Here is a 22,101-nt window from a genome sequence, read left to right as displayed (position 1 = left end):
TGGCGATAGACCAGGACGAAGTAAAGCCTTCACTTTTTGCTACTCGGTCTGTATAATTTGAGACAATTTAAATCTCAGAACCAGGAAAAGAATTGAATAAGAAGCAGAAGCGCCCAGACGGCGCAATTCCCATTTGACAAATACAACCAGATACGCCAAGGCCATGCTCGACTGTCCACCGCCAAACGGACTTCTCCTAGCGATAGCTACCTGCTTTAACAACAACTTTCAATCCTCGGGGTATCTTTCATGTCTCTCTTCTCATTCTTTTCGTGAAAAAAACAAAAGGAATTAGGATCAGATCTCTAGTTGCCGCCCCGACCCCGACCGCGGCCACGACCCCGACCACCACCACGGCCTCTGTCGCCCCGACCACCTTCGCGCGGACCACGGTTTCGGTTCTGCGGCTGGTTCTGCTGTTGTTCCTTCACCATTTCCACAATCTCTTCGGGGATGCGTAGGTATTTAATCTATGAGAAAGAGGGGGGAAGCGGTCAGATGTTGAAGACTCGGGGAATCAAGCCACTGCTTGGCTCCTTCCGTGGGTGCACTCACGTTATTTCCTCTGACGTAGACTTCCGGTAGGCGGAAGAACTTGTCTCCCTCGGGACTCGTCTGGACAACTTCCTTGAGTATGAGGTTCATCCAGTTGTCGCAGTTGGCGAGATGTCCATTGAGCGTCTCGCCGTTCTTGAGTTCGACGAGCATGGGGTGGCCCTGCGCGGCCGTCAGGAGACCTAGCGGCAACTATTCACGGAGTCAGCGGGATTCTAAGGTACAGAAAGGATCAATTGCGACAGGAGTGGTTTACCATCTCTGGAGACTGTTGAACAAGGTAGGATATTGACTTGATAAGTGGAGTGGTACACGTTTGCGCAAGCGCTCAATCAATGGTCTGGAAATCTTTGAGACCGGCAGACTAGATTTGAGTGTGGAAAGGGTGGGAATCAAAGATCGCAATGTGAATAGTGAAGCAAGAATCAGGGTTAAGATGTGGTAATGGGCGCGGGCACAAAGAGGCTCCGCATGAGCTTCCATGCTGTGGCGGTGATCGCAGCACCGGGCCATTCCGGAAAAACATAGCCCCGCGATTGGCCGGCCAGCCCTCATATCTCCTTAAGAGTCCAGTGACCCTGGCTTAGTTCCATTGTCTGTGTCCGGCCGTATTTAGTCTGTTGTCCCCCCCAAAATACAATCAATTTGAAGGATGCGCTTTTCTCCTCAACTGCAATGCCTATGCTCCCTACAATTACCAGTGGGATAGCTTGTTAATCTTCACTCAACCTTCTATCTCGCAGATATAATCAAAGTGTTTTCCCGGACTCGATTACATACGTCATGAGTGACAGGCGTCGCATCTCCACTCTGGGCTCCGTATCCCGATGGTCAGCATTCATGATAGTCGCCCTCACCACCGACTATACAGTTGAGGGCGCTCCTATTGCTCCCAAAAGCATCGACCACTCCTTCCCAACGCGTCTCAGTCAGTAGTTTCGCACCGTACGAGCAACCACTCATGACAGGATTCTAAATGTCCTATGTAGTAGACAACGCAGCCGCGACCAAAATGACTCGGTCGCTATGTCTGGCCGAAGACTCCGACCGGAGCTGCGGCTTGCTCAGGAAGATCTCCGAGTACAGGCACCAGGTGTCCATCACGAAGCTCGTGGTGCTCGCATGTCTACTTGCCGTATGCGCCGTGGTCTACCGGATCTGTCTGAACACGATGTACTGTCAACGCCGCCGGGTCGACCGAGCAGCGCAGCGCGAAGAGAGGAAAGCTCGCCGGGCCTACAAGGCTGCCGCACGACGGCTCCGATGGCATCGCTGGTGGGAGAGGAAGCCTACTACTGATTCGCCAGCTCCGGAACCCGAGAATGAACTCTTCGTCATAGACATGCCGCCGGAAGAGCCCGGTCGAATGCAGGTGGGCTCGGACGCGGCTTCTCTGCCCGGAGGCATGCAAGATGAACTGCAGAACTTAAGACAGACACTTGCATGCGTCGGGAAATTGATCGGGGCGGAGAACATCCAGAGTACAACGCAGCAGGATCTGGTCCGACCAGATGGTGATCAAGTACCAAGCCTGCATGGTAAGCGCCGCATGTCCTCGGAGACGCTCGCTACGTCGACTGTCGGATTATCGACTATCACGTTTACTGCGACGAGTAGTCGAGTGAGTCATGGGCCTGGGTCCTCTAAGACGGTGAAATCAGTGGACACGCTAGATTCGGCCCCTCCACCTAGCTACAGATCATGATCTGCACATGATGCACCTACAGTAGTATGGAATGAGAGATCATATACTCGGCCATGGTTCATTGCAGAAATGGTTCTGGAGAGATCATAAAGCTTATTAGTACATTGACCAGGTCGCGGGTTCATCGATCAAGGACCAGTCGTGCGCGAACGCTCCGCTGTTTACGCCTTCAGTCGCTTGACAGGCGAGTCCTCCTCCTCCTCCCCCTCGTCCTCGTCCTCGTCATCGTCATCTTCCACCGTGAGTTTTCGCTTATTGCGCTGTACCCTGGAGCCTTCACCCGACTCATCTAAGACGTCGTCACCCAGCTCTTCTTCTCTGGCTTTCAGCTCTTCTTCTCTGGCTTTCAGCTCTTCTTCGCGAGCGTTGAATGCTTTAAGTAGCGCTTCATAACCTTCCTCAACATTGGTGACCGTCTCCTCTAGCTTTTCAATGCGGTCGCTCAGATCCAGTTGGATCAAGATGTCCCGAGAGCGTTTGTAGAGACGCTGTTTGGTGAGCATGCGCCACCAGTAGTACCGCCGATCATCGGGGTCATCCGCATTGTGTTTCTTAATCAGAAGTCGGGCCATGTTGCTTCCGCCAGCTAGTCGCTTCTTAAGAGGGATCTGACCCAAGAGATACATTTCCGAAATATGAGCGAATTGAGTGGAGTCGATCTTGAACGAGGAGCGGATTTCTGAGAGCAGCTTGGTCGGAATCAGGACGGATGTGGGCACGCGCCGAGGGCGGGGCTTCTTCGCCGGTACTCCATAAGGGTCTGGATTGATATTCAGCTTGTGCTTCTGGAATTCTGGGCGAAGGATGTGGTAGTCGGCGGTATCGCGAAGGGCGTCAAAGGCTTCATTCGGGTCCTCAACGGTCAATTCAGAAATCGTGGGGTCGCTGATGCAGGCACTGTGGATAGTCGTGTACAGATGAATACCGTGGCCCGAGCCTTGATGAGGAGGAAGAATGAGAAATTGAGCGATTCGCAAACGCGACGGAAGCTGAGCGGGTCTGATCACCTCAGCCGGAGGGAAAGGGCTATCTTGGACGGCGGGCTTTTGTGTCTTGTCTCTCTTGTAATACCACCAACGATATGTTGTCGCATATCCGACAATGGAATACTGTGAAGCAGTGGGCACTGGCGGCTTGACCTTCTCATAGCTGAAAGCGTTGTTAGCATGAGAAGGGAATGCTGGGGACCAGTTATGAAGATGGTCATCAAAACGTACACAAAGTAGACCGTCCATCTTTCCAGCGTCCATTCGGGATCATCCGTGACAATGGGCGTTCCAGCTTCGATGAAGAGTGAAACAAAGACTTGCGCGCGATCCAACAGTCGTCGCACCTCCGCATCGGCTAAAGACCCTGCCCAGACCTCATATGTTCTCTGTCGGGTGACGTAGCTGTGAACGAGTTTGCCTGGAGGTACAAAATCCTTGGCGTCCTTGTCCTCCACGACAGCCTTCTCATAATCCGGGAGTACAACGAAAGCCTCTGGGAAACCACACAGGTGAAGTTAGAACAAAAGAGCTATGACGCCCACGAACCCGGCAGATGCCGGAGGGGGCGGAGATATGGCATGTCACTTTACCTTCAGGAATCCATGGCTTCAGAGTCTTCAGTAGATCGACGGCGGCGATGTCCCCCACAGGCTTGAACTTCTCGTCGTAGGATATGTGAATATGCGGGCGGAGGTCGTGAGCGGCGAATCGCATGCGGATAATCAGGCCCTTGTAGCCGAAGATCTGCTCTTCATCGCCGAAGATGGGGTATGTGAATTGAGGTTGGAAGTCGGAGAGAGTCTTGAGTCTCGCATCTTCGGAAGGTTGGACTAAAGACAGGTGGAGAGAGTCATTGGCGTCGCAAGTCCCTGTAGAGGCGGGTTTTTTGTGGTCAGTAGGGTGGGTGGCAGAGGGAGAGGGGATAGGGGGGGTCTTCATTACAGTCGCCGTCGCTCGCCATGATGCAAGACACGTAGTTGAGAAATGTTTGAGGAAGCGATGAGCTCAAGAAGATGGGTGGAAGAAAGCTACGGTAGGCTCTTTTCGTTCTTACATTAATTGCATTTGAAGGCGGCGCGTGTTGCCCGAATCGATCGCGTTGCGCGGCGGAGCTGGGTATAACCGCTTCGGGTTTAGCGCGTCAAGGTCCAGAGTGAGCTCGGCTGCTGTGCTGAAGAAGTGAATGAGGATTACTTTTGCCATTACTATAATTATGGGGCAGCCGTACAGGTGAAGAAAACCTTCGTGTATTAAGTGGTGCAACGTGCTGGAATTGATGTCCTCGTTGCGATTTGTACTCTCCGATCATATGAACACCATGTTCTAAATCTTGACCATGCATAACCTCGGCTCCTACTTTGGCACCACGATGTATGCCATTGCGCTGGCGAAAACCATCTGAAAGCTGTTTCATCAGCAGTTTGCATCCTCATGGTTGATCTGACTACTGAGAGAGTACATGGGCCATGAGAATATAATGCAAGATTGATCCAAGGATTATCGAAGATGGTGTCTTCGCTTCACAATCCTCAGCAAATCGCATTGCTAGGCCTTGGAACTAGTGGTATATCTACGGCAGCTCTGCATCTTTCTCGTAATACAATCAGCAACGCGCTTGACATAATGCTCGATTCTGAAATTATATGAAGGAGACACCTTCTAGATATTGAGTTAGCACCCACTTGCGGCTGACCACCTTACCGCTGATGACAGGGCTACGACATATGCGGTAGAGTCACTCATTTGCGAGAGATGTTTGCAACTCCATTCAACGTTGAAGAGTGTGTACATATCAGCCCTTATTGCGCAGGAGTAATTACTGCAGGGTATCGAGTTGAATAGAGCCTCTGGGCTCCAGCTTTTGCCCACTTGAAGACCAGTATATCGGGTATCGCCGCGTCCGCTTAATGACTCAAGATTCGAGATAGGACTCGTTTGTTGGTGGCCCACCCCTTCAATCTAGCCCATGTTATGCCATTGCTAAGAACTATTCTTGCTCTCATGACTCTGCCCGAGCTTGTTGGGTTCGCGCGTGCGTGTTTCTCTGTATCTGGTTCGAGACATCGGCCAGTGGTTACCCGAAAAGAGACCCCGGACTTTGGGTCAAGCGGTTGGTTTTTTTGTTACTGAGAGGGACCAGAATCTGTCGTCGATGCGGAGGATCTCGATACAGTCTTGGTGACCAGTCTTAGTCTACCCTAAGATGGGCTGGAAACAATATCTTCGAGAACTACCAACAAAGAGATGAAGAAGGTGGCATTAGAGCCTTGTTCTAAGCACACTCGGTGAAATCATGCAGGAGATATGAGGTGAAACAAATTGATGCTTGAGGCGAAGCAGGGACCGAGTGGAAAAAATGGATCTCCCAGGTCAATCGCGTATGCATTATTGAATGCTGAACAAAGCTCGCGAAAAGGAAGCATTCTTGAGGGATCTATTTCAGGCCAACCAAGAGGTACGGGGTGAATGAGGCAAAAATAAAGCTCACTGAACGCGCGACTTCATGAGGATTGGGAAAGGATCGTATCCATGCTCCGTGTGCCTATACATATAATTCATGGGCTTCATGGGAACTGCATTGCACTGCAATTAGTGCACTCACTGCATGTAAAATGGGTGTCTCCAATTCCGTCATTCCATCCCTGAGCGGTGGGTCTTCCCGTGTCTCTTGACTGGGCCCGGGCGTTGTTCCTAGCCCGTTAGGTTTCTATTGAACTTTTGTCCACTTGCCCACTGCGGCAGCGGATCGCAATAATCAACTCCGTCGACTTAAGACTTAGACTAGGCCTAACCCAGAGCTGTCCACCTCCGCCACGTTTTCAGTTCTCGTCTACTCCGACCGCCTTGGATAGACACTTCTAAAGCCCTCCGCTCTCCCGGATCTTGTCCTCTTGTTCCCTCATTATCCTCATTGTTCCCCCACGTTCTGCACAGTTTGTTGTCGGGCGTCTACGCATATCGCAGCGCCACCGACGTAGGATCAGGGGCGTGCCGACAACATTATTTTCGCAATTGGCACCATGATTGAAACCTTCTAGACCGGCGAAGAAACAATGGAGGGACTTTTCACTCTGCTCGCCCTGAGCATTGTGATGGCAATTACGTGAGGATCCATCGTTCAATGAAGGCATCGTCCACTGTCACAAACAACTCCCTCGCTAACCGCTTCTCTTCGACTCCGGCAGATCTTTTGTTGTGGGCTCATTACCACTTGCCTTTACACTCTCCCCTTCCCAGCTGAGGCTAATATCCTCCATTGGTATGGGAGTATTGGTTGGAACATCCTTGATCGTCATTATCCCAGAAGGGGTGGAGACACTGTACAGCGCGAGCTCGCCTGCCGTCCGCAATGTTATCAGCACCCGGTCGACATCGACAGCCGTCAATTGGCCAATCCATAAATCGCCGGCAGTCAAAATCTACGAGCCGAGAGATATGTTGAGTTTTGGAGATACAGCGGAGGTGCCTCCGCCGGACTTTGACAGCGTGCCGACTACACCTACGCTACGTGTCACCCGTGATGAACAAAACCAGATGCATGAACGGAAAGAAGAGACATCAGGCGACACCGAACACAAAGCTCATGAGGAAGAGAGCTCGCCTCACGCATGGATTGGAATCGCGCTCATCAGTGGCTTCATACTAATGTACCTTATTGACAAGCTCCCTGTTTTAGCATCGCCGAGCAAACAGGAGAGAACCCCCTACCACATATCACTGGACAACCTGGGATCGGGGTTGCGACGGAATTCATCCCCGTCACGGGAAGGAGGTCTCCTGGACGCTGGAAATGTCCCCAAAAGTAGTCACAGCTTCGCCACGACTACCGGACTCGTCATCCATGCTGCCGCTGATGGAATCGCCCTGGGTGCATCTAGTTCCGACTCCGGACTCAGCTTTATCATATTCCTTGCGATCATGGTACATAAGGCCCCGGCTTCCTTCGGTCTCACTTCTGTGCTGCTCAAGCAGGGGCTCTCTAGCCGCACCGCCAGAGCTCATTTGTTGGTTTTTAGTTTGGCAGCCCCCTTGGGAGCTTTGATGACTTTCTTATTTGTGCAAGTCATGGGCTCGGGCTCCAGCGGCGACGAAATGAGTACGCGTTGGAGGACAGGTGTACTGCTGTTGTTCTCTGCTGGTACCTTCTTGTGAGCTCTCCCTTAGACGCGCGCCGATCAAGATTAAACCTTTAACTGTTCTGCAGATATGTCGCCATGCATACGATGCAAGAAAATAGCCCCAACACCTCCCGCGAATCTCCTGCAAATGGCTATGGTGATCCTCGGGATCTCCCAGCGAAGCACGACAAGTCCATGAGAGATCTTATTGCTTCTGTCGTTGGCATGATTTTGCCATTGTTCCTGCAATTAGGCCATGCTCACTAGTCTCAAAAGTCGCTAAGAGGCGGTTCATTCTACGCCATGTTGACTAATCTTATTCTGGATTCTACCCTTGTTCGACTTTATCGATCTACGAGTGCATATTCATCGAAGGACGTCGCTGCGGAAACAACTCTTCCCTTCCCGTTGCTTTTAAGGGGACGGTCTTGTTATTATAGACTACGCCGTGACTAGGGTTAAAATCCTTGTTTGACGCTATAATCTGCTTGTGATATAAATCTTGGGATAGAAAAAGGGTGCTGCGATTTTCTGCTTCCTATTTTTACTACGCATTGGGGAGTCTTCACTTTGTATACATTTTTTATGACAAGTTCAAGTTGTTCATCCTGCATTTGTATGGGCTGGTAGTACCAGTCATAGTTACGTATGTAGATTGACCCAGGAACTATGGAGGCGAAAAGGAGGGGGTCCTCGGAAACCGGGAACCACGATCAGCCCTTCCCCGCATAACGACGCAAAGTGATTTAGTAAAACCATTCGGCAAGCTTGAAATCGTCCTTGGATTTGCCCCGATTCCACGGTTGTCGGACAGATCCTGCCGACTCCCATCCAGGGACTCGGAAGAACTATATCTCTGGTCAGGCGCCCTTTATTCCGACAACTAGCGCTGCTAGGTCGCATCCTCTGCGCGCGCGCGGGGGGGTGGGGGAAGGGGACGTGAGGAGGGCAGATTTGTAATCGGACAGGGGTAAGCTTAGTTATCTCTCCGCGTTGACTCTGGAAGGAGTTGGCCGTGTTTCGGAGATTGTAGGACTTATGTGCAGTAAATGGAGGAGCTTCTTCATCTTGTTCTCATTGCCTCTGACGACAGATGGTGCAAAGAGCACGCGCGACCTCAGAGGCCATCGGAGGTCGTCTCTCGTTGGTGGCGGGTTTTTATTTATGTTTTACTTATTTGTCTTTTTATTTTCCTTTGGAAAATTGCTAGTGTGGGAGCTTGTGATCGCATAAATAATCTTCTGGTGGCTGATGTGTCGCATGCATGGAAGGAGGGTGGAGAAAAGCAGGGGTCCACATCCTACAGGTTAGGCGCATGTAGGAGCGAACGAGTGGAAAGGAGGAGTAGAAGATTTTGACCAAGCAGGGGTAGACGAGAGGAGTAGGGAAGAGGAGAAGAAGGCAGGGAGCGGGATTCCGAGTACTGTTCAAGGAAGAAGGGAGGAGGGGAGGGATGGAGAGAGGGATAGAGAGAGGGAGGGAGGAGGAGGGGGGAAAACTCACCTAGGTACAGTTGGTAGAGTTCTGTGCATGCAGGTAGGTACAGTGCTGCAGAGCACTGTACGAAGCAAGAAGTACAGTAACTAACTTACTTGTCTCATGGATTGTATGTCGAATTCAATGAGTGGCTTGGCGGCTTCGGGCCCTCCCTGTACCACACTAAACCTTTCAGGGACTGCACCTGACCCTCTTTCGAGTGTCTCTTACCGTCTTACGACATCGCATGATTCCAGCCAGCCCCAGCCCCAGTCCCTGCCTGCCTGCCTGCCTGCCTGTCTGTCTGCCAGTGCCAGTGCCAGTGCCAGCCCGTAAGTTAGTGCTTAGTGCCTACAGTAGACTGACTCTGCTTTTAGTGTTGCTGCTCCTGTAGGTCCTGTAGGTCCGCTCCTATTTTGTCCTGTCCTGCTTCATTCCATCTTCCTCCACTAGACTACCTACGTACTGTACACAGTACAGTGCTACAGTCTTTCATCCACTGAACCCCCCCCCACCCCCCGCTCCCTCTTCCTCCTCCCTCTCTTTCCTATCGTCTTCTCTTGTCTTCTCTTGACTTGTCTCCTAGCCTGGGACTCTCTATCTCTCTGTCGAGTCTATCGGTCTCTGTCTGAGTGTCTAGTCCGGTCTAGTCTCGTCCACACGTCCCCACCACCCCCGTTTCTGACTTGCAGACCCAATTTCTTTCTGGATGGCGTCGTTGGCGGGAAAAGGTCAAGCGTAATAATCTTGTCTCTCTCTCTGTCTTCTCCCCCTCTCCAGTCTCCAAGCTCTCTCTGTTCCACTTTCCATTCAACGTTCGCCTGCGACTGTTGCCGCTGTCTCTGCGCGGGATATCGGATCTCCAGTCTTCATTTTTAACTTTTTCTTTTCTAGTTCTATTTTCTTTCTGTTATTTTTATCCATCGCATTGCCCTGCCATTCTCTACCGTATAAAACATTCTTGCCCGTCCCTACTTGATATCTGCTGGTCCTGCCATCCCCCCTTTTCCCCGTTGACTCCGTATCGTCAGCCCTCCCTCCTCTCCTCACAATCACTACCGCCGGAGAGCACCCACTTCCCCCGTCTTATCTATCTCTCTTTTGCCCTTTACGCTCGCTCCCTCCTTCGCTCCTCCCTCCCACCCCGTCTCCTTATACACGTATCTCCGTCTCCCAACTCCCCAACATTGTCTCTCGTTCTTCTCACTCGACACCAATCCACGCCCTATCTTACCGCGAATGTGTTGAAGTCTCAGGAGGTCAGTCTGGGCTTGTTATAACCGGCGTGCGACAATCAAGCTTGGTGGCCCGCGCAAATCACTTGATGATATAGCCGCTTTCGAGCGCGGCACGCCATGAGCACTCAAGATTCAGCAGATGACGGAAGCATAAGTCCGCACAGTTTTTCTGACGAGATGGCAACGGCGCATAATCGGTCTTGCATAGCCAAGAATGCAGTTCCTTCCATCTCCAGTACACATTCGAGATCGCTTTCCTCAACCAAGCCTGGCCCTCCGATCCCAGCAAACCTTCTGCCTGCGGCGCCTGAATCTCCCCCTACTCCAGCTCCGAGTCCGACCCCTCATCAAAGATCACCGACTTGGCAGACAGCCGTAGAAGAGGATGAAGATGTTTTGTTAAATACTCAGATGCACTTCGCCTCTTTAACTAACGCTAAGAAACAAAAATTCCTCGAAGGACTTCTCGGTCTATGTGATCCTCAGCAGCTCAGCTTTGTCTGGAGTTTCGTTGTTCCTCGATTAAGGAAAGACCCTTTCCAGGTTTTCCCGAACGAACTATGTTTGCGGGTATGTGGCCATCTTCCCGAGCTCTTGTTTAGCCGCTGTGACCCTGCTGACCTGTGTACCTCAATTTCCTTAGGTTCTCTCGTTTATCGATGATCCGAAGACGCTAGCAAGAGCATCACAAGTTTCGAAAAGATGGCGCGAACTATTAAACGATGACATCACCTGGATGAACCTGTGCGAGAAGCATTCATATGCCTATCAGCGACCTTCGAATGACGATCGAGACATTGTGGACCCTGTTGACGGCCAGCCTCTCCATGCTGTATCTACCACTCATTCGCTGAGCGCGTTGCAGAGCACGTCCACGGTGTCCAGCCTCCAATCTCGGGACGGCTTTCCGGGACTCCCACGTTCCTTATCTGGAGACTGGCTCTCCTCATCGAGCTACTCGTCCCGGAGACGGCGCATCCGACCCGTTTCTTACAGATCGCATTTCAAACAGAGATACATGGTTGAATCGGCTTGGAATAAAGGCGGGCGCTGCACGCAAAGACATATGAGCCCTGATCAGGGAGTGGTTACGAGCCTCCACTTGACTTCGAAATATATCGTGGTTGCGCTCGACAACGCCAAGATTCATGTGTATGATACCAATGGAGACAACCAGAAAACCCTTCAAGGTCATGTAATGGGCGTCTGGGCTATGGTCCCATGGGATGATATTCTTGTAAGTGGTGGGTGCGATCGAGAAGTCCGGGTGTGGAACATGGCCACAGGGTAAGCCGACCACAAGCAAGTTCCGAGCAGAATATGGATTACTTCAATACTAATGATTTGTTTGCACTAGGGCTGCAATATACCTATTGCGTGGCCACACGTCCACAGTGCGCTGTTTGAAAATGTCTGACAAGAACACGGCTATTTCCGGCTCACGAGACACGACCCTGCGGATCTGGGATCTCTCCACAGGCACTTGCAAGAATGTTTTGGTCGGACACCAGGCAAGTGTTCGTTGCCTAGCCATACATGGCGATCTCGTCGTTTCCGGCAGCTACGATACCACGGCACGAATCTGGAGCATATCTGAGGGACGGTGCCTGAGGACTTTGTCAGGTCATTTTAGCCAGATATATGCGGTCGCCTTCGATGGTAAGCGCATCGCAACAGGTAGTCTGGATACTACTGTACGCATGTGGGACCCTGAAACCGGACAATGTAACGGCATCTTGCAGGGCCACACGTCTCTGGTTGGACAATTACAGATGCGTGGCGATACGCTGGTTACTGGAGGCTCCGACGGCGCAATCCGGATATGGTCGCTGGTCACGAATACACCCATTCATCGGCTGGCAGCGCACGACAACAGTGTGACAAGCCTGCAGTTCGACAGCTCTCGTATCGTTAGCGGTGGCAGTGACGGACGTGTCAAGATCTGGAGCTTGGAGACTGGTCAACTACTGCGGGAACTATCTACCCCGGCCGAGGCTGTCTGGAGAGTAGCCTTTGAGGCGGAGAAAGCAGTCATTATGGCGAATAGGTCAGGGCGGACGGTCATGGAGGTAAGCGCCCCCTTTGTTACTCCGAGCTGGTAAGAACAGAATCTAATGGCATTCGTAGGTATGGAATTTCTCGGCGCCGCCCGAAGATAGCGGGGACGAAGCCGCAATTGAAAGTACTGCCAGCACGCCAGGGCGTCTCATGAGCCCAGTTGAAAATCGACACCGAGAACGCTTTTCTGACCCCCCTCCCACGCTGCCCATAAGAAGTGATAATGATAACGATCAGTCAATGGTGGATGCTCCCTTGTCTTGATGGCAAGATGAGCCGTTCAGTCGATATTATGAGGACGCCTTATTCTCCAACTTTCAATGATCTCAAGCGCCGTCACCTCTGTACCTTGATGTTGGCTCCAGTGGAGTGTAGGCAGCATGACTGATTTCGGAACAGGCCCGATTGTGCTTGGTTCTTCTTCCATATATGCATTTTGGGTGTTGGGTAGGACATTTTGTTTGAATTGTGATTTTTCTCTTCTTCAAGCCCGCTGGAAACGTGGTGTGGAGTTAATTAAATGGCAGTTGGGGTTTTTCTTGTGCTGCTGGAGTATCAGAGAGGAATAACCCCAGCGGTGTTCCATGTTTTCTATATGTGCTTTGTGTGTTAGTTTTCATACGAGGGTTAGACGATACCTGTCTTGGGAAGATGCATTCAGATCTACAAAAGATTTTATCCTATGTGCCAGTGTTGTGGATCCATCCTAAGTGTAATGCTTGAGGTTTTGTCTCAGTTGAGAGAGTACAGTACTTGATTCATTTGTCAAAGTTGATGGGGTCACCTGACTCACTCTAGTTAGAGGCAGGGATCCTTTGAGCAGAAGGCTGCGACCCCTCCACAACATCATAATCATCGGCGCTAGTCACACTTCTTTTGTCTGCGCAACAAGTATAGGCTATGAATCTGGCCGAAACTGCGGGCTGCATGGCTGGACGATCCTCAATCCTTCCAATTCCATGCACCATCGACGTATGAAGCCTGCCAGTTGTGCCCTACAGTTCACATGGGCCCTGCCCCTCACAACTAGTCGAATATGGTATACGGGGGCAAACCTAGTACAGGTTGCTACCTGTGTCGCAAACGGAAGATAAAGGTAGGACGACAGCCAGCAAATCCACCCGATGTCCACTCGTATTGGTGGTATAAGCTATCTGGTGGCTTGTCTTATTCACTACCTGGTTGGATGCGATTGTAGCTAAGCAGCTCCTAGTGTGACGAGGCACATCCTGGATGCCGCAACTGCGCTGTCTACGGAGAGTCATGCCCGGGGTACCGACCAGACACGATCTTCAAGATCGAGACGGGCCAGGTCAAAGGAAGCAGGAAGGGCAACGAGCCTTGTCCCGCCCATGCTGTTCGAGAGAGAGTTCCCGATGGTACCCAACGCATGTCTTCTCTGTCCATATATCAGAATCCTGAGTCCCCATGGGAGGAACGGGCGGTGTGCTTTTTCTTTGACCAATATACTGCTTGTGACAAGCCTGAAGGTGGCAGTCACCTGGGATTTATCCCGAGGTTGTATGCGGGCTGTCGTCGGGGGCCAGGCGCCGTGGAGCCAGCGTCTTCGTGTCTGCGTCTCGCGGTTGATGCTACAGCCTTGCTCACCTTGGGTAACCAGGTCAAGGCGCCCTCGCTGGTCGCACAAGCGAGACACCGGGTTGCTCTGGCGGTGCAGGGACTGCGTCAGGCGTTGGACTCGCCGGTCGAACGGGTGAAGGACGATACCTTTGCAGCCGTGGTCATTCTCGCACTCTTTGAAGATATCTCAGGCGAGCGGAATGGGCTTGCGAGCTCCCACACTGTGGGCTTTGAAGCCCTTATGAAGCTGAGGGGCGAGAGTCTTCTCAACGAGCAGGGGCTAGATATGTTTAAATTTGCATATGTTCACACGGTAGGTTTACATAAACCCTGTACTACATCTACACTTACAATCAGTGGTTTCCAGCCTTCGGGGGCCATGCTGACCACTGTACGATTTGCAGCGCATTGAAGCTATACTTCTGCGGCAGAAGCCACGCTTCAGTACTCATGATCTTGTCATGCGTCTTGATCCTGCCGATCCGTTACAACGGCTGATAATGGTGGTGAACGAGCTTGATCCAATGTCCCTCGAGAACCCCCTGGCTTCAGACACCACCGACCCTGGAGTCATCACCACTCTTGCCTCCAGGATAGAGATTTATAGGGCCCTGGACTCCGAATTAGCAGAGTGGAGTCGAAGCCTGCCGACCAGCTGGCTCCCTCACGCTTGCCGGTCGCATACCGGCGACGATGTCTTGACCTACCAAGAGCGATTCTCGGCGTCGATCTGGTCCTACTATCATGCCCTTCGCATATTGCTGCAGGCGACGATACTCGAATTCCTTCAGACATTGACCTCGCTTGTGCCTTCGAGCGGTATCCAGCGAGAAGCCGTCCGACAGGAAGCCGAGGGATCACGGTTGATCCGAAGCTTAATCGGCGATACGTGCCGTGCGGTCCCGTTCTCGTTCGGGGCGATCGATCAGCTGGGCAACCCAGTGGCTTCGCAGGGGGAATCGCAGATTCGGGCCTTCAACGTCTACCATATGATGTGGCCTCTGTGGTATATCTTGACATGCGGACATGCGACGCCAGCCCAGGCCCAGCAGATCCGGCGAGCGCTGGCGGAAAAGGGTTCCGAGGTCGGCATCAAGTTGGCCCTTGTGCTTGCTGGTGAGGGGGGTCAAGGCATGATGCCTTTGATGTTTGGATCTTTTGCGCCGAGTAGTGGGCCGCGCCTTGCTCTGGAGTATTCGTAAAGGATTGATGGTCAATCCTTCCAATTGGATTTACTAGAGTATGCAGGATGAAGTTTATATACTTCTATTGCAAGAGTGGCTGCTTGATGTACAAATAGCTTATGATGTATCAACTCCTCTTAAAGAACAAAGTGTATCAATGATTATATCCAATTATATCTTCAGCATACAACTTCTCAGACTGAGTGGATAGATACTATACACAGTATGCACGTAGTAGACAAGGGGAATGTTCCCCTTCCGGCAAGCCACGGATAACTTTGTTATCTCAACTGTACTGACTGACGTCATGACCATAGGATCCCGCAACCACTCACGGCAGTTTGTGAACAACGAACGAAGAGCAGAAGAAGAATGGGCTATGGAATAAGACCTTCATGCTCGATCTGGCAAGTCAATTCGATACCAATTCAGGGACTAACAACTAACTATCATTCGGCTGCTCGGATGGTTCCAGCGCACAGGATAAGCCGTCGCCATGCCGGTTTAGCCGATCTGGTTACAGCAGCCAGTGCAGTGTGCCTGATTCGACTGACTGACTTCATGGCCGCTGGCTGCTGGCTGCACTGACGACATGTTACCCTCCACAGTCCAGGTATCTATCTTTAGGAGCTAGTTCTGGCCCGCATGAGCTTATAAGCCGGCTGCTCCTCCTTTCAACTGAGGGAATCGTTCTCTAAATTTGATACCCTTCTTCGATTGCTGCTTGTTTCTCTTTCCTCTCCCCCTCTCTGGAGTTGGTTTGGTGCTTTTGTAGATAGAACAAACGTTTCACACTCACTCACGCTGCTCCTTCAAAACACCCACCCTCCTACCTATCTCATAAACCGCACACAATCATGTCAATGGCTACGCAAGACCGCAAACTTCCCTTTGGGAGGATTGAGCCCAATTCGGCCAAATATTTCGCTAGCTGTACGCTGGGTGGCATTATCGGTAGGTTTCCCTCATCCTCAGCTTGATCCTCGCAAGGAAGCTAACTTGTTCGCCTGCTCTGTAGCTTGTGGTGAGTAATTCCAACCCAATCAAACCCGTATCCGAGTCGCCTCTCCAAGGGCATTCTTGAGGAGAACACATCTTGACACAATTACTACTACAGGCCCAACCCACACCGCAGTGACTCCGCTCGACCTGGTCAAATGTCGCCGCCAGGTCGACCCGAAGATCTACACCTCCAACCTCTCGGCGTGGCGCTCGATCATGGCCAAGGAAGGCGTGCGCGGGGTCTTCTTCGGCTGGACGCCGACCTTCCTGGGCTACTCGCTGCAGGGCGCCGGCAAGTACGGCTTCTACGAGTACTTCAAGTACCTGTACGGCGACCGGCTCTTCCCCAACACCAACCGCACTGTCGTCTACCTGGGCGCAAGCGCCTCGGCCGAGTTCTTCGCGGACATGATGCTGTGCCCGATGGAGGCGATCAAGGTGCGCATGCAGACCACCCTGCCGCCGTTCGCGCACAGCCTGCGCGAGGGCTGGGGCAGGATCACCGCCAAGGAGGGTATGGCCGGCCTGTACAAGGGCCTGTATCCGCTGTGGGCGCGACAGATCCCCTACACGATGACCAAGTTCGCCACCTTCGAGGAGACCGTCAGCATGCTCTACAAGACGATCGGCAAGCCCAAGGAGCAGTGCTCCGGGTTGCAGCAGACCGGGGTCAGTTTCCTGGGCGGGTACATAGCGGGCATCTTCTGCGCGATCGTCAGTCATCCCGCGGATGTGATGGTCAGTAAGCTGAATGCGGATCGGAAAGGTAAGCTCTATTTTGCCCCATCTCTGAGACTATGGGCCTTGGCTGTGGGTCGTTAATTCTCAGGGCTAACGTGGTATAATTCTACAGCTGGTGAGGGTGCGATGACGGCCGTGTCGCGCATCTATAGCAACATCGGATTCTCCGGCTTGTGGAATGGCTTGCCGGTCAGAATTGTCATGCTCGGTACGCTGACTGGATTCCAGTGGCTGATGTGAGTATCTCCTTTGTTGTTTCCGGAGCTCAATGGCTGACGCTGGATGCAGTTATGATTCATTCAAGGTGTTCTGTGGGTTGCCGACGACTGGTGGACATTAATGGAGTTGGTCGTAAAGTATTCTGATGAATAGAGTTGATTTGTTTGTATGTAATTTCACCATAGTTAGGAGTTCGGTGGATAATGGGATATCGTTTGACAAAGGAGTGGTTCTGCGATAGGAATGAATGAATGTACAGGTGAAATAGTAGTCCGTAGATAGTCAACGCTGACCGCTCTGGACTGTCGGCCGGCAGAATTACCGCGGCGATCTCAACTTCCTCTTCCTTTCGCTTCGTCCTCAGCTCTCAACCTCGTCCATTGCCAGCTCTCTTCCATCTTCTTTTCCGTGGAATTTCTCGCTCGGATCTGCTTTGTGTGGTACAGCAAAAATCAACTTCTCACTTCATTGGCCCACCATCATCAGCAACACACGTTAATTGTTCGCGCCATCAGGGCAGAGAGATCGAAGCCATCGGATTCGCATTGCCAGGAACACATTCAGCGGCTTCCGGAGCCCCTTGACCAGACTTTTGTCAGTCTTCTTGACTATTACCTCCGACTAAAGCGACACCGTCTCCAGCAGCTTTATCATCCAATTTCACAATCGCCAGATTTTATCAGCGATCCGGTCTCCGACATCCACTGTCCCGTACAGCCTACAGAAGCATCTCCGTCCAGACAACCACCCGCAATCAACCTCTCTCATCCCTCCCCCCCCCCCCCCCCGACCATCATGGAAGACACAACATCCACCACAATCCGCCCCTCAGCGGCTACCACCAACCCTCCCAGCGTCGAGAACGCCTACAAGCGCAAATGCCTTGCCCTGAAGAAGCGCCTCAACGAGATCGAGGAAGAGAACGAACAGATGCGCGTCCGCAACAGGCGCGGCTGGCAGTACATCCAGAAGATGCGCCTGGAGTCGTGCATCTTGCTCGAGCGCCTGGCCAAGGTCACCGGCATGACCGAGGAGGCGTCCTCGCAGGCAGGGGCCGCCGCCAACCCGGAACTCCGGGCCCGCGCCGTCGCGCTGATGAGCAACGCCTCGGCGTTGAATGGGCTGGGTGCATCGTCGGAGGGCAAGAATGGGGCCGCTGGCGGCGGCGGCGGCGCGTATCTGGATGATGAGACAGAGGGGAGTTCAGATGAGCAGCCTCCTACTGTGAGTTTTATCCTTCTTTTTTTCTGTTTTTTTCCTGGGGCGGTGGCTTCACTCTGACGGGCTCCCGTGGAATGAAGACTCCGTGTTGGGTCAGTGTGTTCACCAAAAAGACAATTGACTAAATCCGCTTTGAATAGCCCCAAGAACGACCTCTCCGCGTCAAACGATCCCGAAAATCCAACCTCCCCGACGGCGTCGGCGCCGACGATGAAGGCAGCACCGCCGCCGCCGGAGCTGCCAGTAACAATGCTGCCGACAACGGCGACAACAACACCGACAACAACGGCAACCTGCCCCGGCTGGCCCCCGCCCCGTCCCAGGACGATCTGAGCTCCACATTTCGGCTTGGGGCCGGTCAGCACACAGAATCCGATGAGCGCGGCACGAGTCAGAATCCGGAATCCGGCTCGAGAACCCGTCGAGCTTCTAATGCTGCTGCTGCTGCTGCCGCGGCGGATGATGATGATGACGACGCCGCAGCCGAGGGAGAAGAGAACGAGAACGAGGCTGGTGACGCATCAGTGGAACCCTCCTCAACGCCGATGGATTTGGATGTCAAGGAACCGAAGGAGGAGAGCTAGGGACAAGCTATCCTATATTCTCCTTCTTCTTCTTCTTCTTCTTCTTCCTCCTTTCCAATTCAAATTCATCTTTACAAGTTTCCTTATTTTTTTGACGGGTCTCGAGTATCTCCATCTCCACACTCCTCCCCTTTCCTCTAATTGTATAAACAAGGGCTACGGAGCGGGAGACAATTCACAAAACAAAGTTCAAAAGACCATCGTCCATGCCTTATATCTTCTTCTCTTCTGACCGACTGGTGACCTGAAAACTGTTTTTATTTGCTTTGTGGGTGTTAAACTTGCACGAAACCATGTGATTTTGGAATTGGGGGAAACTGGAGCTTTTTTTTTTTCGTGCTGGGTTGTTTTACCTTCTGTGTCGGCTTTTTAAACCTCTTACCTATCTTACCTATCTTACCTATCTACCTACTTACCTTACCCGCTTCTTGCCTGATAGATTATCCTCTTTCTTGCTCTATTGGGGGTGCATACTTCTCTTGTCACAGCGTTTGCTGGACGTGTGCCATAATTATTAGAGACTGGGTGGATGATCCACCACCTGCACATGAAGTAACCATCTTGTCTCGGATTGGATTCGAGTGTAGACTGACAGCAGTTCAAGTGATTACTTTGTTTTACAAATATAAGGTTGACAGAGGAGTACGTATGGAACTCGGGCTGCTGGCGGGCTTTGGCTTTGCTGGAACTAGGTCCAGGTGCCCTAAATCAGCCATGCCCACGGGCGAGAGGCTTCCACCCTCCAGCAGGCTAGCTACTATATCTACCAAACTTGGAAGGCACTCATTACTGAGGTGCAGGGAGCTGAGCACAACATCACCATTAGTAGTGAACCCATCCCCACCCCCACAAGAACAAAATACAGTACAGGGTACAGTCACCATCCCGACTCACCAACATTTTACTGAACAACAAGGGTCAATCAATTCACTTTGATTTTCGCAACGCACACAATAGACACAGAACACAACTAAAGCAAGGAACGCTAGTTAAGGCCCCGGGCTATGCATGGAAAACATAATTTCCGATCTGATGCAAGAAACTTTGACTGACTCCCCTCCCCGTTGTAAGGTCGAACAACCTCAAAGAAATCAAGATTACAACACATGTCCCCCCCATCGTATCCCCCCTCTTCGCGAAACCCCTGTAGCGCCTGAAGCAAGACACACCCACAAAGAAAAAGTCCGCCTGGAACAGTAAAAAAATGCAGATCATGAAGTCCCTTGGGATTCCAATGAGATGAGAGCGAAGCAATAAGCAATCAGGAAAATCTTGGTTATTGAAACAATGAAGATCTCTCAGAAGAAAAAGGAAGCCCTGTTCCTGACGCCGGAGGAAGATTAAAAAAACAGAAGACACGCTTTATTCCACGCCGGCGTAGAGGTCGACTAGAATATTAATGGCCGCGACGAGGATTTCGGCGGCGATGAGAACGATAACTGGAAAAAGGGATTGAGTTAGAGAGGTATACAACCGCAGAACCAAGAGAGGGAGACGTACCGATCCATTCGAGATACTCACCATGGCGGTGAGTTAATTGATCCTTTAGAACGGCAAGCAGATCCGCAATGACGTCTAACCGCTCCGTCAAGAGACTCACTCGCTGGTCCATCTCAAGGTAACTCCGCACGGCCTGGTACACAGGCTCCAGTTGGGGCTCTGCCCACATCAGTTCCGGACTGTCGAGGACGGAGCCTTGAAGGTGGATGTTGATTCGCAGGATGAAGAGCTCTCCGACCTGCATGTTGATCTGGCGCCGAGTGAGATTCACGCTGCCGGTCTGGGCGATCTGGGCCGGGAGTGGTGCGGTGTTGGAGATCGTCTCGGAGACGAGATCTTCGAACAGGGATGTCTTGACGGACTGAGCGAGAGCATGGGAGATGGCGAGCTTGATCATGTAATTCCGCGGGTCACGGAGGGAGATGAAATCATTGTAGATCCGGGCTTGGTATTCGCGCGCATAATAGAAGTTGAAGTTCTCGACCTGCGTGTCTTCGGGACTCAGAATGGAGGTTGCGAATTTGGAGATATCGGATAAAAATCGTGACTCGTGCGCGGGCGACATGCCCCAAATTACCACGGTGCCGTAGTCGAAGAGGAACACCTCCGGGGTGTGGACTTTGGTGTCGAAGTCAGGGGCAGCTTCGATTTGGGATGCCGATGTGGTGGAATCGACCACGGCGCTTTCATGGTCATCTTGTTGTTGGTGCGATTCCGAATCTCTCAGGTCGATGAGATCTTCCCGTCGGGTGTTGGTGTTGTCTTGCACTTCCACAACACTATCCGAGTACCGGCGTTCTCCAGCAGGACGTATCGGGGGTTGGGATTGCGGCGAATGCAACCCGTTGCTGGGAAGATTCCATGTGCCTCGCTGCTTTGCTTCATAGTCGTAGTCATATGGCGAGTACACGCACTCATCGTAGAGCTTCGGGTTGGCTCCGCGGGTCTTTGCGCGGGACTTGAGAAACCGCACCACCCCCTCCAGACGATACGAATTGGCCGTGCAGTAGGCTGTGACGCGGGGCAGTCGCTCTCGATCCGCCTTTCCCAGACTTGCAGCGTGACTACGGGCGGTCGGTTCTTTGATGCGGGCGATCTGCGAGTAGACATCGGATGGAAAGTCGCCGTCGGCGAGTTCTTCTTCGGTCACGGGATCGGGCAGTAATTTAAGCTTCTGTGCGTTCTTTGTCGTTCGCTGCGGTCCGACCTTGGGGGCTGTCGCGAACGGGGCACCGGCGGTGCTGTAAGGTGCTCCATGGCTATTGCGGCGGCGGAGCTTGCTATTTAAGGCGGACAAGCCGGTCGGTCGCGGTGGGCCAGCGCTCTGGGAATTGGATGCAGGGTAAGAACCAGAATGAAGCGGTCTGAAGCTCGGATCTGAGGCGGTAGTATCGTGATATGTGCTGACAGTGGCCAATGGGTTGAATGTCACCGTTCGAGAGGCTCGGTTTCCTCGTGGTGACGTATTGGTGGAGGAAGGCGGCTGATGTTGGGGGAGGAGGGGGGAAGACTCTGTGATGGAAACCATGGTGGGTAATCGAGAGGGAAATTCAGAATGCTGCACAGAGCAGATTCGGTTGAATTGAGTAACAATCGGGGGGCAGGCACGTCACCGAGGATGGTGGGGAGGCCGTGGTAAAGGGAAAGAAAAGCGAAAATGAAGTCTGAGGACGGGATGGGGATGGCAGATCCAAGAGGGAGAGTAGCTCCAAGTCCACCGGGCAAGCTTCGTCCTCCTTCCCTTTCTTTGCCTTTCCTTCCTCCTGCTCCGCACGTGCGCCCGCCCAACACTGCCATTTCTTCCCCTTCGACACCTCGCGTCGCCCACGCAGTCCTGCCGATTCTTTGAGTAGAAAGACTAGTAAGTGGAGGTCTGCAGTCAACGGTCATATGTTCGCGTCTTGTTAAAAGCAATTATACTCTGCATTGA

General features: G+C 52.2%; 9 protein-coding genes across 9 annotated transcripts; 6 read left to right on the top strand and 3 right to left on the bottom strand.

Moving 5' to 3' along the window:
• Positions 1 to 42: 42 nt before the first annotated feature.
• On the bottom strand, positions 43 to 1,027 carry ASPACDRAFT_117450 (U6 snRNA-associated Sm-like protein LSm4). The gene is made up of 3 exons (XM_020196060.1): positions 812 to 1,027; positions 556 to 747; positions 43 to 470 (listed from the first exon to the last, which is right to left on the bottom strand). Exons 1-3 carry the CDS (start codon positions 812 to 814, stop codon positions 306 to 308), a joined length of 360 nt encoding a protein of 119 aa, XP_020057224.1. The 5' UTR covers positions 815 to 1,027; the 3' UTR covers positions 43 to 305.
• A 540-nt stretch (positions 1,028 to 1,567) lies between these two features.
• Positions 1,568 to 2,260, top strand: ASPACDRAFT_59702 (uncharacterized protein; the record flags this gene model as incomplete). The annotated part of the gene is made up of 1 exon (XM_020203474.1): positions 1,568 to 2,260. One exon carries the CDS (start codon positions 1,568 to 1,570, stop codon positions 2,258 to 2,260), a length of 693 nt encoding a protein of 230 aa, XP_020057223.1.
• Positions 2,261 to 2,421: 161 nt separating this feature from the next.
• hat1 (histone acetyltransferase catalytic subunit HAT1) lies at positions 2,422 to 4,188 on the bottom strand (the record flags this gene model as incomplete). Its single annotated transcript, XM_020199472.1, has 3 exons — positions 2,422 to 3,409; positions 3,478 to 3,742; positions 3,840 to 4,188. 3 exons carry the CDS (start codon positions 4,186 to 4,188, stop codon positions 2,422 to 2,424), a joined length of 1,602 nt encoding a protein of 533 aa, XP_020057222.1.
• Positions 4,189 to 6,127: 1,939 nt separating this feature from the next.
• On the top strand, positions 6,128 to 7,971 carry ASPACDRAFT_77762 (Mn(2+) transporter ATX2). The gene is made up of 3 exons (XM_020205038.1): positions 6,128 to 6,352; positions 6,435 to 7,397; positions 7,454 to 7,971. Exons 1-3 carry the CDS (start codon positions 6,303 to 6,305, stop codon positions 7,632 to 7,634), a joined length of 1,194 nt encoding a protein of 397 aa, XP_020057221.1. The 5' UTR covers positions 6,128 to 6,302; the 3' UTR covers positions 7,635 to 7,971.
• Positions 7,972 to 10,258: 2,287 nt separating this feature from the next.
• On the top strand, positions 10,259 to 12,403 carry ASPACDRAFT_51715 (F-box/WD repeat-containing protein; the record flags this gene model as incomplete). The annotated part of the gene is made up of 4 exons (XM_020202521.1): positions 10,259 to 10,651; positions 10,725 to 11,368; positions 11,439 to 12,150; positions 12,209 to 12,403. The coding sequence occupies 4 exons, from the start codon at positions 10,259 to 10,261 to the stop codon at positions 12,401 to 12,403; spliced, it is 1,944 nt and encodes a 647-aa protein (XP_020057220.1).
• A 577-nt stretch (positions 12,404 to 12,980) lies between these two features.
• On the top strand, positions 12,981 to 15,087 carry ASPACDRAFT_1887611 (putative C6 transcription factor). Its single transcript, XM_020198464.1, has 3 exons — positions 12,981 to 13,235; positions 13,353 to 14,033; positions 14,125 to 15,087. Exons 1-3 carry the CDS (start codon positions 13,176 to 13,178, stop codon positions 14,920 to 14,922), a joined length of 1,539 nt encoding a protein of 512 aa, XP_020057219.1. The 5' UTR covers positions 12,981 to 13,175; the 3' UTR covers positions 14,923 to 15,087.
• Positions 15,088 to 15,761: 674 nt separating this feature from the next.
• Positions 15,762 to 16,987, top strand: ASPACDRAFT_77759 (putative mitochondrial phosphate transporter Pic2; the record flags this gene model as incomplete). Its single annotated transcript, XM_020205037.1, has 4 exons — positions 15,762 to 15,858; positions 16,022 to 16,672; positions 16,760 to 16,883; positions 16,936 to 16,987. The coding sequence occupies 4 exons, from the start codon at positions 15,762 to 15,764 to the stop codon at positions 16,985 to 16,987; spliced, it is 924 nt and encodes a 307-aa protein (XP_020057218.1).
• A 674-nt stretch (positions 16,988 to 17,661) lies between these two features.
• Positions 17,662 to 18,671, top strand: ASPACDRAFT_42379 (uncharacterized protein; the record flags this gene model as incomplete). The annotated part of the gene is made up of 2 exons (XM_020201093.1): positions 17,662 to 18,090; positions 18,228 to 18,671. 2 exons carry the CDS (start codon positions 17,662 to 17,664, stop codon positions 18,669 to 18,671), a joined length of 873 nt encoding a protein of 290 aa, XP_020057217.1.
• Positions 18,672 to 19,588: 917 nt separating this feature from the next.
• On the bottom strand, positions 19,589 to 21,884 carry ASPACDRAFT_117429 (YagE family protein). Its single transcript, XM_020196059.1, has 2 exons — positions 20,172 to 21,884; positions 19,589 to 20,110 (listed from the first exon to the last, which is right to left on the bottom strand). Exons 1-2 carry the CDS (start codon positions 21,697 to 21,699, stop codon positions 20,034 to 20,036), a joined length of 1,605 nt encoding a protein of 534 aa, XP_020057216.1. The 5' UTR covers positions 21,700 to 21,884; the 3' UTR covers positions 19,589 to 20,033.
• Positions 21,885 to 22,101: the final 217 nt, after the last annotated feature.

This window comes from Aspergillus aculeatus, assembly GCF_001890905.1.
Source record: "Aspergillus aculeatus ATCC 16872 unplaced genomic scaffold ASPACscaffold_6, whole genome shotgun sequence".
Lineage (NCBI taxonomy): Eukaryota > Fungi > Ascomycota > Eurotiomycetes > Eurotiales > Aspergillaceae > Aspergillus > Aspergillus aculeatus.
Note: the sequence above shows the minus strand (reverse complement) of the source record. Positions and strands in the feature narration are given on the sequence as shown.